Below are 16,961 nucleotides of genomic sequence, written 5' to 3' on the forward strand. Positions count from 1 at the left end.
TAAAGGACTCGGGGTTGTATTCCCGCCCATAATCTTTAAGTTTTTAGTGCACGCCTTTTGTCCTCTTGACATAGTGGTCGATGGACACTTCAAAAACTCATTTCATTGCCATTCTTTTTTCCAGTTTTTCCCCTTTGTTACCGTCCCCAAGTGTAGGGTAGCCTACTGGGCATCACCTGGTTAACCTCCCTGCCTTGCCGTCCATTTCTCTCTCTCTCTCGCCTGTCAAAAAATTATTGGAGCCGCTGGCTTGAAAACAAAGTAACGGGTGAAACCTCTGCGGACTAATGATGGCCTACCGTGGGCAATTATTTTGATGCACTGAGACTTATGAATACTTTTACTCTTATGAGAGGCCTCACATTTGTGGCAGAATTTTTCATTCACAGTTAAGTTGGGCGGAAATGAAATGTGTGGTATTTCGGGATGCCGCCGCGGTGGCTCAGTGGCTACGGTGCTCGGCTGCTGGCCCAAAAGACGCGGGTTCGATCCCGGCCGCAGCAGCTAGAATTTCTTTGGAGGAGAAATTCTAGAGGCCCGTGTGCTGTGCGATGTCAGTGCACGTTAAAGAACCCCAGGTGGTCGAAATTTCCGGAGCCCTTCACTACGGCGTCTCTCATAGCCTTAGTCGCTTTGGGACGTTAAACCCCACAAAACCAAACCAAACCATTTCTGGAGCCGGGGCTGGCACAAGGATGTGAGTCGAGGGTGGCAGTGGTGTGTTTTTTGTGTTTGATGTCGGTTTTCCGCTATCTTCTGCGCCGGGAATCATTCGGTATGTCTAGCCAACCATCCCGCCAGTTCGCCTTGAGTGGTGGGTAGGTGGGAGCCCCGCTTTAGAGGGTGAGCAGGGGGCTGGCAGGTGATGCTTGTGGGTGCAGCTGGATTTCCCACCACATCTGCGAATTTGATTTCTCTCTCGATATTTTGTTCTTCTGCAGCGCGGTCTTGTAGGGAGTAGAGGCATTGTGAAGGAAGCAGGTAGTTATGTTGTGGGTGGGAGGGCAGTGGATGGTGTTTCTAAAGGGCAAAGGTGGGCTGGGGTGTATTGCAGAGGTGGATCAACAGTGGTGGCAGGTGAGTGGGCAGCCGCTTAACTAGGGGATGCGCTTTTGAGGTTGCTGGTGATGATGCTTCTGGAAGGTCAAGGATTCACTTCCGGCTCTACATCCAGACGCTGCCAATTTCACATTGTTACTCATGACTGCTTACACTGAAAACAAACTAAAGTATATTGGCCACAATTCACACATAACATTAACATCATTGCAAGCCTCCCCCTCCCCCCCCCCCCCCACGCCATGCAGAGAACAAAATGAAAAAAAAAACGGTTCCTTTGCTTGAATACCTTTCTCGTTCTACTACTGTTTACTTACAAATACTTTCTAAAACAAACCTGTTCTCAGTGTTTCTGGATTCCTAAGCCACAGCCCGCTGGAGCTGTTTAGGGAACATCTAAGCTATGATTACTTGCCTGGGCCTTTTGAATTTCCTAATGTTTTAAACTAGTCGAGGATACACGAACGATACCACAGTCATTACTCGCTCCCCCTTCTGTTCGGTAATAGTCGTACATGCTTTTGATGCCTACCTATCTTCCCTACACTTTTGCCTGCAGTCACCACAGCAATTTTGTGGATGAAATGGCCTGAGCATCCAGAATGCGCACAGTGTTTAGTGTTTTTGCCGATCTGCGTTTCACAATTTGGAGCGAGTGCTGCTTACTTCGCCCACAATATTTTCCCTTCCCTCGACACTAATCGACACAGATAGGTGAATTAAAAAAACAAATTATGCTCACATTAAAGCAGAAAAATTGAACAAACATTTTCTACGCTATAATAAACAAAATGCATTTAAGCGCAGAACAAGGAATAAAGGGTAAGAGAATTATGTTACCAGCTGCAGCTGAAACTCCCGCACAACGAAGTCGACTTGCATGTCCGTCTTCATTAAGGTCACCACAAACTTGCCGTACTTCTGTGATGTTTCTGGCCAGTACGGTTTGCACTTCGTCTGCAATGAGCAAGAGTTTGGCAACAGATAAGCGCTCAGTGGCATGGCACTTCGATTTGAACTCGAGATTGAAGCTCGTCTCATTGCATAGTTTTCAAGGAAAATTGTGGTAAAGAATAACATAGAATAGAATGCGTGGTAGTAACCAATATTTCACTAACACCCCCTTCCGCACTTTCCATTATAATAATAATAATAATAATAATAATAATAATAATAATAATAATAATAATAATAATAATAATAATAAACTTTATTCATGCAATATTTACATTCTAGTACAGGCACACCAAAGCCACTAGAGGGCTTGTAGGGTGTCGCCCGGCAGCAGCGACAATCCAAGTGCACAATTATACAACAGCGAACGAAACACACAAGAAAAGAAAATATACCTATGTACACGTGTACTGAACTTGTGCACTAAAATAAAGAATGAATTGATTATAGATACCAGTGTAAAAAATAAGGAAACGAAAAGAAGATAAAAAAATATTTCGCTCAGGGGGAGGGAAGAAGAAGAAAAAAAAAGAAAAATAGGCAGAAAGTTTAAATGCTCTTTACAGTTACATTTCTAGCGATAATATTGCGTTTCTTAGCTCTGTGCGAGAAGTTAAGGAGAATACATACTCTGGCAACTCATTAAAGATAGAAGGAATGTAATAGCGCCTCATTGCTTCCCCAAAATGAGTGCGGACTCTTGGCACAACATACCGCGGAATGTGTCTTAGAGGCTTGGGTTTTATTGTTTCAGTTTTGTAAGGGCTCGCCCAAAAGTGTTTTAAAACTACGACTTGCTTAAACAGATTGTCAAATGTGGGGAGTTTCGTGGCTTTAAACACACTTTCCAGTCGTTGCTTATCGGGTTATTGATGTAGGCTACTCGCAAAAACATTTGGAGTAGCGACATTTATGCTTCGAAATTCCCGTAAGCTTTGCAAGATGAACTCTTGCGGCACCTGTGCATGGAATGAGATTTATATTTCATTATTCTTCATTTTTCGCTGGTTTCATAAAGAAGTTCATCACTGCAGAGGCATCAATACAGAGAAGGTCCGTCTAGGGACGAAATAAACAAGCCCTTTTGAGAAAGAATGAACAACACATACCACCTAAAAGTGCCAGATGCGTTGCTACACTCGCCTAATGAAATGCATGGGTTGAGTGCGACCAATCTCATATACTCTACCGTATGTCAGCGGCGGCTGAAATGCATGCTGCTTCGTCTGATTCCACATTTGCGCTGTCGAGTTGGACCCTCGGTCTTACACACGTCATCTGGTCCATGAAAACATCTGTCTAAGCTTGTGTTATGCAGATACAAAGTCGTAGTGTTTACGCTTGTTGTGTAAAAAGCAAAACTGACCCATTGCGACTGAAAAAATTGTGGGTATTATTTTTTAATTTTTTGACCTTTCATCCCTTCTTCAGTGCAAGGCACAGGTGCGCACCTACAGAGAGACGGCTGCTGTATACCGTACCTTCCCCGTAGTCATAATAACTTATGACATACGCGGTGAAGCGCAATCTCTGTGGATTTTGCAGAATGAACACAACCGTGCCTAAAAATATTTCATTAATAATGTGTGGTGCTTAATCATGCACCACCAGTGATGATAGCAAGAGTAGCTACCACATTAAAATGTCGGCGTCGTTACAGTCGAAAGGCACACTGCCTTTTTCTTACGACGCAATGTCGTACGCGGCGTCGTAACATTCTTTTCATTTGGCAGAAATGCTGTAACTGTAGTGCGTACTTTTTCCAGGTCCTTCAGATTGGTGAGCATCACCACTTTGCAGGAGCCCTCCTGCCAAACCATCCGCCAGAAGTCGGTGCGCGTTGTCTGCATTGGGTCTGCAAGTGCGAAAGAAGAATGTGCACTTTACAGCTTCGGGAAAGAGCAGCTCTGAGCGAAATTGTCAGATTGTAGTTATGCAACTCCATTTCTTGAGCATTGCGTGCATTGCGTGTTTAGCGCGAACATCGCATAGACTCAAAGCGCCGTAAAGAAACCACGTTCGTAATAAGTGTTGTCCTATATCTGCCATATCCACATGCCATTTGTGCAAATAGACATTATTACCTGCAGCCCGCCTGACATGCTGAATAGATTCGTGTTCCTTGCCAAAACCTTAATCTTGTACTTTGCGCTTTTATATTGCGCTGCCAATATCATAAATCACTTATTTTGGTGCAAGCTGGAAGTGGTGTAAAACAAACGACTTCATCACTTTCGGCCATGACCAGAAATAACTCAAAAACAATATCCCTCAAACTTTCAGGTAAAGAGTTCGAAGAACGGCTAGAACCACTCTGTCGCCAAACTCACGCGCCATAAATTACTTGAAAAGGCTGCAAATTTCGACATGCAGTAAATTAAAGCAGATCAAATTTTATGAGCCCACACGCTGTTTGCAACGAAGGGACAAACTTCGCTACCACCAATTTTACCGCATACTTAAGACTTTACATAATTTTTAAAAATAGGCTCTTTGAGTCAAAAAGGGCACTTTTGAAGCATAGTGTTGTCAGTGGTGTAGTGCATCATAATACGGCTAAGATGTCCTAACTAGTAGGCTGGTTAAACGAAATTGAATAGTTAACTTTTTAACTATTACTTTAGCGATCTCTAAATTATTGAGAGGTGTGTAACCCGCTGTTAGTAATATCTATATCTGTGTTTAGAAATTCTAAATCGCGATAACCATTGGTCGGCGCTGTAGCAGGACAAATTTTGACTATTTTGCGAGTTACGTGCGCTGGATAGGTTGCCTTGCCAACAAGCTCCTCGAAAGCGCATGTATTTAGGCACAATGTAGCCAAATTTATTGGTACACTGCACCGAGGGCATGCGCGTTTTTGAAATTCTAAACATTAATATGGATAGCACTTACCATGGGCTACACTCATTTCAATAATTAAGGAGCCCAGCAGTAACAGTTCAACGATTAAGTATTCAATATTAGTTAACCGGGCTGCTACTTAGCACATCTTTGCTGTGTTCTGATGTACTGCATTGCTGACTATGATATGCCGAAAAAAGCGCTCTTTTAACTCCACAACGCTTATTTTAAAATTGTGTAAAGTCTTAGGTGAAGCACCCTTTATAGCAGCGCATAATTCGACATACACAACTCGCCAGTCTTTATGGTCACAAGAAAGTTAACTTCAAATAGTGTATAGAGTACCGGTTAACTTCCACCATGGAGTATAGGTCCATCCCTATAAATCTTAGGGTGATATTTTTAAAATAAGCTCAACCTACACACGTTAACATACGGTGCCAGCTTCTCTGAAAACACACCATCGCCGAGAAGGCCGTTCATTGAACTTTTGGGGAAAGCAGATGCAAGAATGAATAAAATGTATTTTTCACTGTAGCTCAAGTGGCTTTCGTCGCATCCACTTTCGCCTGGAACTAAAGAGTGAACACTATTTTTATCCCAGCTCGGAGTTCTCAGGGTGAGTGGAGGGCATTGGAATGTTTTTCGTGAAACATGCAGAATTACCTTGAGTTGCGATGTACTTGCGCTGGCACCTGTATCCCTGGAATAGAACAAAAAAGAAAGGAAATTGAAGCAGTGTTTGGCACGTTGATGTCAGCAATGCGCCTGCAACATCTCTCAACACAAGGCAGCAGACTACGTAAAAGTCACGAATTACCTATATCACTTGTTGAGCTACTGAGCTAGGGTGCAACATTAAGAAATAATGCCTCCCCACCACCTCCGCAATTCAATGAAATCGCCCCCTGATGACATCACCTTGAATGCCTACCCTTTTCTATTGAGACAAGAGGAAATACTCCGAAAATACTCCTTGGGTGAGAACCGCTATCTACACACACATTGAACACGAATACAACGTCTATATTAAAGAGAAAGTAAGCTGTCCTTTAGCGCACATTCTTTTATGAAAGGATGCGCACTAGAAGACAGATTGCTCTTTCTTTAACACCCTTCTGTTTAGAGTGCACGTACAGTATTGAGAACGATGGCAGACAGGCACGCTTAGCTGCCCCGCCGCAGAGACTGTGCACGCTAGCTAATACACTGAGTATCGCTGCTTTGATAAGCTTCCACGTCCTTCGCTGACATGCCCTTTTCCCTCATGAACTTAGCGATTTGCTCACGTCGGTTGCGCGCGCCAGAAACATCCCCTAATAAGATTTCTCTTTTAAAATCCTGCGATATGCACTCCAAGAAGACCAGAGGTACTATAACCTTCGTATACTTTGAAACGCACTTTTCGAAAACCCTGAATTTGTGCTCCTTCATGCGTGAGATTGTACAAAAAAATTCGATTTGAACTACTGCGCACTTGGTAATGACTTTAATGATTTTAGCTATAATGTGATAACTGCAGAAAAATTGTGTACATTCACAGCCTCGAAGGAATCAATGAGTCCACTGTTGACAATAGCTCACATGAATTCTTAAGAAATATGACCACGTCAAAAAGAGCATGTACCTGCACGGAGAGGGTCTTGATAAGGTGCAAAGCTGGCATGACTAAGATCAGATTAAAAGAACACATCAAAGCACTTTTTATGGTTTTGGTTTATGGTTTACAGCGGTTTAGCGTCCCAAAGCGACTCAGGCTATGAGGGATGCCGTGGTGGAGGGCTCTGGAAATTTCGACCACATTAGGCTGTTTAACGTGCACTGAAATCTCACAGTACACAGGCGTCTGTATTTTTGCCATTTTATTGTGATGCATACTTGAGGACATTGTGTTCTAACGATGGCACATAAATTTTATATGTGTTCAGATCATTGGTTCAATCATTAAGCACTTTTTCCTCGTGCGCTTTATGTCAAACTTACTGACTGGTTTAATCGGGTATCTTGACTACCATGCACATATCCTAGGTAGGTAAATTATGCTCACCGGAACATAACAAGCATTTATATAATCCGCAGTGTCAAAACCATGCAACGGAGCAAGTATCACCCTTGAATGGTCATCTGTAATAAAAGAACAAAGGAATTGCATTAATACCTTGACACGCTGCCTACAGCACCAAAGAAATTTCTTCCAAGCATTATGAATTCTCCTCAATAACTCCCATGGTAGCTATGGAAATTTTTTGCTTAGCTGCATCAGCGTCTTCAGATTAAGTTTATTAACAACGTTATGAAAAAACCTTCTTCACTGATAATGCTAGGGCAGTACTTCAAAACACGTGTAATGCTGGCCACTGTGAGGCACCCTTTCATTTGGAGGATATACAAGTGGAGGTTGAGACCTTTCACGCAGGAACCTCGCTCGCGGAACATGAAAATGACCAAGTTTTTATTATCCTTTAGAACATATCCAGCACGTACAGAAGAGGAATCATTTTTTAACGCATTCTTTCAAGGAGAAGGAAATAATGCTATATTATTTATATTTGCAACTCCCCCCATTTACTCAACTAATCTGAAAGACGCATTCTTAAGGCAAAAATGTCTGCCCGTAAACCATGGTTCTGTAATAAGGTCATCTGCCGTGACAGTGGATCAGTGTCCCTACGAAACTCGTGACCTTCTGGTACTAACTTGTTCCGTCTACATGTGAACCTTTGTGGCCAGTGAACAAAAATCTATCGAACGATTGTTGTATTTTTTTAATATTCTATCTTTCTGTCAGCTTTTGACGTACAGCAAACAGCTGAATAGGAATAAGCATCATGTCACAATGGCATTACTAATGTCCTCTTCATTATAATCAGTACAGCAGGTGTGACACTTTGAAAGAGTATTTTTTCAAATCAACCCACTTATCTGCAGAAACAAGCACCACTTACATGGCAGGATGTTTCCGTAGCGGTTCTTGGACTTGTTTTTTGCTTTCATCGCGATATCCCATGGGTAAAGTTGGCCCTTCGGTGCTGTCTGGAATTGCGAGCATTTTTTTTTGAAGTAGCAGCTTTCACATTGTAATCATTTAAAAGCTAACTGTGAAGTGGCATGAACTTCATTATCATTAGATATTTTGAGTTCACCGTCAGACAAGAGTACCTACTAAGAGAATGTAATTATTGCTATCCAGGCAGCCGACGTAATGATAGCCCAATAAATTCAGTAAACTGATATTCTTAACTGATTCCTACTTGTCCCACATGATTTCCTACCTTTGGAATCCACTTTTTTATCCTGACACATGACCACAATCTCTTGCATTACATGTGCCGGTATCGGACCATGACATTGCGGGAAAAATAACCTGGCATAAGCTGATAGCTACGGGTAGCACAGGAAACGGCTACACGAGTTGATCCTCTCGAGGAAGTACACTGGCACTGGAAGTACACTAGAAAGTACACTGGAAGTACAATACAGGAGTATAAGGTATGCAACAGCCGTTCACAAAACGGGCACGTTCTGCGCCCATGAGAGATGTTTGGACCGGCAACACTGTTTTCAGTCTTGGTTACTCTTCAGAGCAGGTGTGGCCAGAGAGGCATATATATGCAAACATCCATAATAATTTAATATCTTTAGTGAAGAGATGCAATAAAACCTAGGAAGTGCAATTTCTTTTTATTTTTAGCTCAAACTTGATGGTAACAGTGAATGCCATTCATGCAGTGAGCGCAAACTGCCTCCGCTCTTTACAACTCAGCAACGAAGTGGCTTTTCCACGTCACAGGATCCCCTTCCAGCCAAATGCGTCGGCTGGTTCTCATGACCCTACTAGCGTGACAACTCAGGGAGTGGCAGATGAAAGGAGATAGTCCCCTCCTCCCATGGTGGAGGATAGACCCCTTCTTACATTGTCGTGCCACTCCCTGCATTGTCACGCGAGCGGGGTCATGAGAACTGGCCGACGCCATTGGCTAGATGGGAGTCCTTTTAAAGGGAAATCCGTTTAGTTCTTGAGCTGTCTCCGACAATAGAACATTAGGAAGTGTCTTTAGAGGCAGAAATGGAAGGAGGGTTGGTGGTTACAGATGCCAGAGTCACAAGCCGCACTTGGACCCGCGAGGAGCCGCGTGTGGCTCGTGAGCTGTAGTTTGGCCACCCCTGCTTCAATATAAGCACTGTCATGTAGCAACGGAGTAATTAGTCGTTAGCATCCGCCCAAGTGCAGCCATACGACTACAAAGAGAAGCTGTCGCTTGTTTTTCAAGCAATGCGTTCTTTTAGAGCGCAGCTCTTTGGCGTCCGTTCCTGGGTTTCGCGTCGTCGTCGGCGTCGGCCTCGCAACCAGCTCCGCCCCCCTTTCATCCCCCCAGCGCTATCGGCGTCAGCGGCATCAGTCAGTCGCTGCTATCTCTTCCCTCCTCCCTTTATCGTGTTGTCCGCTTGCTGCGCGCGCTTCTGCCCCCGTCGTTTGCCGCTGGGTGTACACGCCGCCCCCCTCCCCCCTCTTCCTGCGAGTATCCGGTTGTCAAAGCGCCGGCTCGAACTTAATTCCTTTCTTCGCTCCTCCTCCAATGCAACCCCTGTGCGGTGGCAATCAGAGAGCCAGATCGGTGGCGGCGGATCTGTATATGTGCACCGCCCGAGCCGAAATTGCGAATACGTGTGAAAAATAAAAAAAAAATTCTGTGATAGCGCATACATGTGTTGCTCGATTTCTTTGCCTCAATCTATCGAAAAGGTGAAACAGCTTATTTGCTGCGCTCAAATTTCGCATTAGGAAGTAACGTAATCGTCGGTAATTTTTTTTTCAATCAGCGTTCTATCGTCACTGGCAGTTTATCAGACGCTGAAATGGCGAGTCTGCCATGATAAGAATGCCTGTGGATTGTTCATACTCATTTCGAACTGAACATTGATATCATCCAAAAAACAATGTGCATACTCAAGTAAGGATGAGGCTATATCTCAAGCCTGACCTGGCGGCTTGTAATGCGAGCTCTTTCTAAGAGAAGGAATTTCACAAAAGTTAACTTTTCATTTATGCTGTCCTCTCACTTATATTTCACTAATACATAGGACACACACAGCCATCCTTGCTTTCGGGGCTTTCAAGGACATGCAGTGCCTTGTATTTTGCTTGAACAGCACGGGCTGTTTGATAACTTGTGTTAATGTTTTATAGTTCAGTGTACATAACATTTAATAATGATTTGCGATTACAAAAAACTAACTCATTTTCTGTTCGCATTCTGTCGACCAAATGCACGAATGAAGTGCTGCACGCACTGTTGTGAAGCGCATATACGGCAAGCTGCAGTGGGTGTTTGTGACAGCTAACGCGTTGCCCGCTTGGCTCAGTAAAATTTACTAACCCATCAGCAACAAGGCACAATCAAAACAAACCAGAATGCATAATAAAATTCTGATGCGAGCTCCTGGCAACTCGGGAAAATAACGGACACCTCAGTGCTCAGGCAAGTCTGTGCAGTACTGTAGGACAGTAGAGCCGTTATGCGCATTATGTGTAGAAAAAGACCTTCTACATAGGCCAAGTTCAACTTTAGTGACTGCAAAATACAGTAACAGAACACACAAAAAAAGTTACAAATATTATCCTCTAAGAAGAGGCGTTTCAAGGGGCCTTTCTGAAAGCAACAGGGGGGGGGGGAGGGGGGTGTACATTTAGAGTTGGAGGGGATAAAAATATCTGAGGCAAATAAAAGAAACGTCAAAAGACCAGGAACACGTTAGTTAAATATCTCTTCGACAGGGAGCAGTATCCCGAGGGATCTCCGTTCTTCCTTGTAGACAACCATGTAATCATCAAGGTTTTTCGCTGTTTAGACAATGCTACATCGGCGCACTTAATAAACGCCTCTCTAATTACGCGAATACAATGTTGTAGGAACCACCTTTGATTACTGTGGTGATAGCTTCTGTTTCAAGTGTTTTACTTGCAGGGTTATGATGGAGATGCCGGTGAGCTGTAATAATTTTCAATTATTTTAGGATTTCATTGTACAGCTGAGTCTGACTGTGCACAAGCAGATAAATCGTTCACAATCTAACAATAATGCACAATAATTATAGCGCTCAAGAAGCGGGATATCCGAACAGGTGTTTTTTGCGTTAACCAGTCTCTCCTTGCAATATAGTGCAAGAGAGACTTTCTGCGGTAGAAGATTTAGGCACAACTTCACAACCAGCCTGTAAAAGCAGTCGCTGAGTGCACAAAAATATAAAGAAGCAAAGAAGACAGCTCAAAATTGCTTAATGATCCAGCATACCTTGCACGTGCACAATCCTCAAAATTTTACAAATTTGATTTACGTGTGAAGTTTTCTGTTCATGTTTCATCATGCGAAAAAGTAACGGCTTCGCTGGATATAGGGCTAAGGAGAGTAAATGAAACGTAAGATTGATGACATCTGGTCCCGTCGGGTGGAAGGTTGATGTCGAATGGAAACGAAGGGCGACCAAAGGTTGCGTTTAAAAATGTTAGAGATTCCGGAATCGCACGGTAATCTTGCTCGCAATCATTGGTCTGCGTTTATTGCCCTTTCGACTAGTAAGTAACGAAGGCGAATTATACATTACGGAATCCAACAGACGCCAAAACCAAGAAGCACAGAGGACTTTTTTGTTGTTGTTGTCCGTCAGTAGGAGATTACTAGGGTAATTATTTGAAGATAATTGATTGAAAGCAGAAGAAGAAACAACCACATGCCGCTGGTGGGATACGAACCCACGACTCCCGAATTTCACGTCCGGTGCTCTAATAACTATGTTAGGGTGATAGCTGTCAAATCTCCCGATTTCGTGGGTATCTATGTGCTGTGCAACCATAACCTTGAGACTGTTCACGAGCGCCACCATCGAATTACTTTACATATGTCCATTTATGTGGGTTATAACAGCTTGAAGACTGAAGTATTTATACTGCCGACTGGGGCTGACGACGGACACCAGAAGAAAACTTAAAAATCCTCAGGTTTAGTGTTCAAATGTCGATGCCTTTATTTATAATCTTTTCAAACACTGCAGGCAGCCATGCTGCCTAGTCAGGAGAGGGTACAAAAAGCGAATTTTCAAAGAACGCGCAAAAGTATGAATATTAATACATTCAATAATAAAAGATAACAATGAGGCTTCGAAGGACATCCTCACCATGTACTCCTCTTTGAGCACGCCGTGTGCCTGGCCGTGTATGACGTGGTCCTGCAGATGCCTCACGGGCACGGGCTTCGATGGCAGGTGTCCGTTAGAAATCGCGGCCATCTCTACATATTCGCTGCTGTCCATCTTCATTGTCACACGTGGCTCGAACATGGTGTTATCGTCCACTGAACAAGAAACGAAAATAGGAGCCAACGTCAAGGCAGCGTTCTGAATCTCGCAATGTTGATGTCGCAATCAGTAAATCGGCAACTTCATAACAAGCTGATTTCAAGTAAGCCACAATTGCCCCATACTACGCTAAATTTCCAGCTTTGCACCACTGTAGTCACCATACTGCTCTTCAATTCTGCACGCTGCACAAAAGGCAGGAGTCCGAGCAAATACTGTTACACGTCGGCAGTGTTCTTTTGCCCTCCTCTCGGAGCATTTCCACTCATAAGATATTAACATATACGCAACTTCAGGCCTCCATTATCACAACATAGCCGCAGCCACGGCTATCTGCCCGTAAATATTGCGTCATTTTCGCACTGCCAATAGCGCTAAAGGTCTAGAGAGAAAACAAGTGCCGCACTGAGAGGTCAGTGTGTGACCGGCCTGGAAGATTACAGCCTATAATGCAAACAATACTCTAGGACAAAAGTCATAGCTGGGAGGAAGCCCAAGTCTATTCCATCATTGCCGTACACTGCGCTCATCATCTTCAGGAAAGGTATGCACCAGTTTACGCAGACAGGCTCGCATTTCGTTCCGCTGCAACTACTTAAGGGTCATTGAGAACAAAGAGAAGTTTCCTCATATAAGTTGCGGACCCTGTCAAGGATTAAAAAATTACCGACGATTACGTTACTTCCTAATGCGAAATTTGAGCGCAGCAAATAAGCTGTTTCACCTTTTCGATAGATTGAGGCAAAGAAATCGAGCAACACATGTATGCGCTATCACAGAATTTTTTTTTTCTTTTTCACACGTATTCGCAATTTCGGCTCGGGCGGTGCACATATACAGATCCGCCGCCACCGATCTGGCTCTCTGATTGCCACCGCACAGGGGTTGCTTTGGAGGAGGAGCGAAGAAAGGAATTAAGTTCGAGCCGGCGCTTTGACAACCGGAGACTCGCAGGAAGAGGGGGGAGGGGGGCGGCGTGTACACCCAGCGGCAAACGATGGGGGCAGAAGCGCGCGCAGCAAGCGGACAACACGATAAAGGGAGGAGGGAAGAGATAGCAGCGACTGACTGATGCCGCTGACGCCGATAGCGCTGGGGGGATGAAAGGGGGGCGGAGCTGGTTACGAGGCCGACGCCGACGACGACGCGAAACCCAGGAACGGACGCCAAAGAGCTGCGCTCTAAAAGAGTCCACTTTCGCCTTAAAGGGAGCGGTTATAAACTATAAAAGAGCAAGATACAAAATGCGGCTGTTGTTATCAATAGCAGATTTGGTATCTAGAGTGCATGTTTCGACACATAGTTTTGGGCCCCGCCGCGGTGGCTCCGTGGTGAGGGCGCTCGGCTGCTGATCCGAAAGACGCGGGTTCGAACCCGGCCGCGGAGGATGATTTTCGATGGAGGCAAAATTCTGGAGGCCCATGTCTGTGCGATGTCAGTGCAGGTTAAAGAACCCCAAGTGGTCGAAATTTCCGGGGCCGTTCAGTACGGCGTCCCTCGTAGACTAAGTCGCTTTGGGACGTTAAACCCCAATAAACCAAACCAAACCTATTTTTGGCGTGGATCTCAGACGCCACGGTACACTGCCATTCACAACAATTACAACAACCCGCCCTCGATCAGCACCACAGAAACGACAGGTGGAGAGATGTACAGAGATGTACAGAGATGTACAGAGATGTACAGATCTTTATGTACAGTTTTCCCACCAGTAATCCGTCGGTTGCTAACACACAGATCAAAATGTTACACGAAAGTCATAGAACTCATAGGCAAATTTATAAAGCCTTCAGAAAATCATATGAATAATGAAGAAAGAAAAACCCGAAAACGGGGTAATAAATTAAGAGAAACAACCTTCTTTAAAGTGAGAACATCTCTACGACATCAATCAATGAAATTCAATATGTCGCGCTTCCACTCTTACTCCATATAATATGCATTAAATATAATGGTTCTACAACTGAAGTTTGGCTATATTTCTTGTCTCACAGTATCTTGGAGCGGAGTAGTTATAGAAATAAAGGTTCACATGTGGTTTGAAATGACAAGGTACACTGACGCACATTTTGAAATCCTGGGAATTCGCTCCTTCAGGCTTCGCTTGGTGGGACCATTGGACCGGTACGCAACGGCTTGCCGCTTTCTGAAAGGTAGAATTGAAGTTCCATAGTGCAGCTTTTGAAAAAAGTGCAATAATAAAATTTCATCTAAATGTAACGACTACTCTTACATGAATATCAAACTGTGTAAGTTCGAACAAAATCCTTCTCAAAAGTTTATGGGACTTGTATTCTCGGAAAAAGCTTACCGTATCTTTGCATTGCTACCCACCCAGTCATCCACTGATATTCGTGGAATGTCCGAGGGACATTTGTTAGCGGATGGCTGGCGGATATCCACGGATGGATGTCTGATGAGTATCCTTGAATATCCCTCTAGGGATTTCAACTTACTAAATCAGGTACATATTTTGTTTTCCTCACATAAAAAAAATTAAATTCTATTTTTCAAACGACAAAACTCAGCAGATCAAATTTCTATACCGGCAATTAGTTCATTATCTAGTTTAATCAATTAGGATGACTCGAAAATGGTGCTGATATGAATGAACCTGAATTTAAACTAACTGCGTGACTTTCTGCCACCAGTGCCTATTCTCCTTCCGCAATCCACTGAGGTAACCAAGCCTCGCATACGGCCTTAAATGATAACTAAACTCCTACCAGCGGCCGCAGCAGAGTGACAGGTCTAAAAGTCAATCCAATGCAATCCGTCAGCCTCCAGTTCCGCCGCGGTATTTGCGTAGTTTTTCGTCAACTTGTGCTTCTTTCAGCCTATTTTTGCTACAGTATGCAGTTTGTTCTGTGGTTACTTGGTTCTTCTATAAATGTGATTTATTACCCATGCGGTCGACAAGACTTTCTTCCGCACCCGAAGCTCTCGTGAAAAAGCTCCGATGTCGTACTGCACCGTACCCCTTGTTGCTTTGGATGAAAGAAGCGGCCTGGTGTTATAACGTGCAAGTAAGTAAATGTGCTTGAAGATTATTTTGAGGATGTTGTTGTGGGATGAGCAAAGCGCTGTAGCATATTATACTCTGTTGCACAACCTGTTAGCGCTGGTGCGGAAGTTACAAGTACGATGCGATAGCTACCGCAAACATGTTTGCCCGAGTTAGGGAGCCTAGCACAAAACTCTGTAAGCCAGTGCATCGCGCATGCCTCTTGCTCTACACTACGAAAAAAGTTGAGATGATGTGTACATGCATGCTGTGAATCTTCAGGCAGTTGTACGTAGGTTTATAATTGCGATATAACAACGCATCAAAAGAATAATATCAGAACAGTGTTCGTTGTGCACTGATTCCATGATGCCATGTCACGGAAAGAGCAGTGAAGTTGAGAATAATGTAAAATTCGTCTACCTTCATAGCTTATCGACTTGTTTCAATGTTAGGCTTGCCGAATGGATGTTTTTCAACCATCTACTGCACAGTAATCTATACTGTGCAGTAGCATTGTTTGGAAAGCTGAAGTGTTATTTGTGAACTTCAGTCAAACGTTATTCACCTATTCGCTTATCGCTGCTTACTGACTGCAATGCCACCATGCAGTGCTTTGGTGCCGCTTTGTCACACCTGTCCATGCCCATAGGACTCAGTGCTGAGCAAGATGGCAGGTTCATGTATGGCATACCTAGAGGTACATGTCCCTGGACTATCAGCAGACCTCTGTTTCTTACTTCTGTGAAGCTGTGGATCATCAGATATGTTCTTAGTGCTGGCTGTGGGCTTCATCACCGAACCTTGTGGGCAGGTTTGTTTCGACAAAGGCCATGTTTTACTCTATCACGAGGTCAAACGTTATGTTGACAAAGTGCAGCACAGGTTGCTCTCTCATATTTTATTTCCTTGACCGTGCAGTATGGATTTGACTGACTTATGACCTATACAGCAGAGTACAACTGCAGGCTAGAGCACTGCAGCAGCCTACAGGCAACTTTGAACGACTGTGCAAATCTCTCCCTCTCATATAGTCGATACTTTCTTTTACTTTGCTCTGTGCAGTGGAGGGTATCTGGTTGTAGTGCAGTGTACTTGTACAGTGATGAATAAAAGTTTGTAGGATGAAAGTTATTTGGAAAAAATTCTTTTTGTACTGTGCTGTTAGCCAAAGCCGTTTAATCAGAAGACTAGAATCAAGTGGGGAGATGGATGCATGAACCTATTCAACAAGTTTCAGATGACTGCCTAGCGAAGCAATGTAAAAACAAATACTTTTCTGGAAATCCACTTCTCAAAAACTTTTCTCAATGAAGAAGCCTTGTGCCCAATCTCTGAGTCATCAGGTAGCTTAAAGCTGTATGGTAAGGATTCCTACTCTCACACTTGAATTTTTCAGACCTTCAGTATGAATGTGATGACTGTGGGATTAGCTGTAGTGTCTGGCATTGTAAACACATTGTTCTTGAAATAAAAAAAAGCTTTTTGTACAAAGCTGTTTTCAGTAGAGTGTATCTTGTTTTTTATTTTCGCAGTGTTTTTAAGCAAAATACATTGCATTTCAAGAAATATTTTCACCTCCGTTGGTTACTGCTTAAGAGTTGTCGAAGATGCTAACTAGCTCTCGTAGCTACAGATGCCTAACCTTGAACTATTCGTTGCAGAAACCGTAGTAATGAAATATATGTACAGTCTAAGGAACACTGCAATCCTTACATACCTGCCCATCACCTCTGGATTGGTGAAC

General features: G+C 43.6%; 1 protein-coding gene across 1 annotated transcript in view; it reads right to left on the minus strand.

Moving 5' to 3' along the window:
• Positions 1 to 16,961, minus strand: part of LOC149366334 (receptor-type tyrosine-protein phosphatase T-like) — a 102,671-nt gene that overhangs the window by 20,573 nt on the left and 65,137 nt on the right. The window contains exons 24-30 of the mRNA XM_089570319.1: positions 14,277 to 14,356; positions 12,031 to 12,206; positions 7,803 to 7,890; positions 6,905 to 6,981; positions 5,524 to 5,560; positions 3,771 to 3,868; positions 1,900 to 2,016 (exon numbers count right to left, since the gene is read on the minus strand). Of these exons, the coding sequence (XP_089426445.1) occupies positions 1,900 to 2,016; positions 3,771 to 3,868; positions 5,524 to 5,560; positions 6,905 to 6,981; positions 7,803 to 7,890; positions 12,031 to 12,206; positions 14,277 to 14,356 (673 nt within the window). The remainder of the gene's footprint in view (positions 1 to 1,899; positions 2,017 to 3,770; positions 3,869 to 5,523; positions 5,561 to 6,904; positions 6,982 to 7,802; positions 7,891 to 12,030; positions 12,207 to 14,276; positions 14,357 to 16,961) is intronic.

Source organism: Amblyomma mixtum, chromosome 1, assembly GCF_055824585.1.
Source record: "Amblyomma mixtum isolate Tamu chromosome 1, ASM5582458v1, whole genome shotgun sequence".
Taxonomy (NCBI): Eukaryota; Metazoa; Arthropoda; class Arachnida; order Ixodida; family Ixodidae; genus Amblyomma; species Amblyomma mixtum.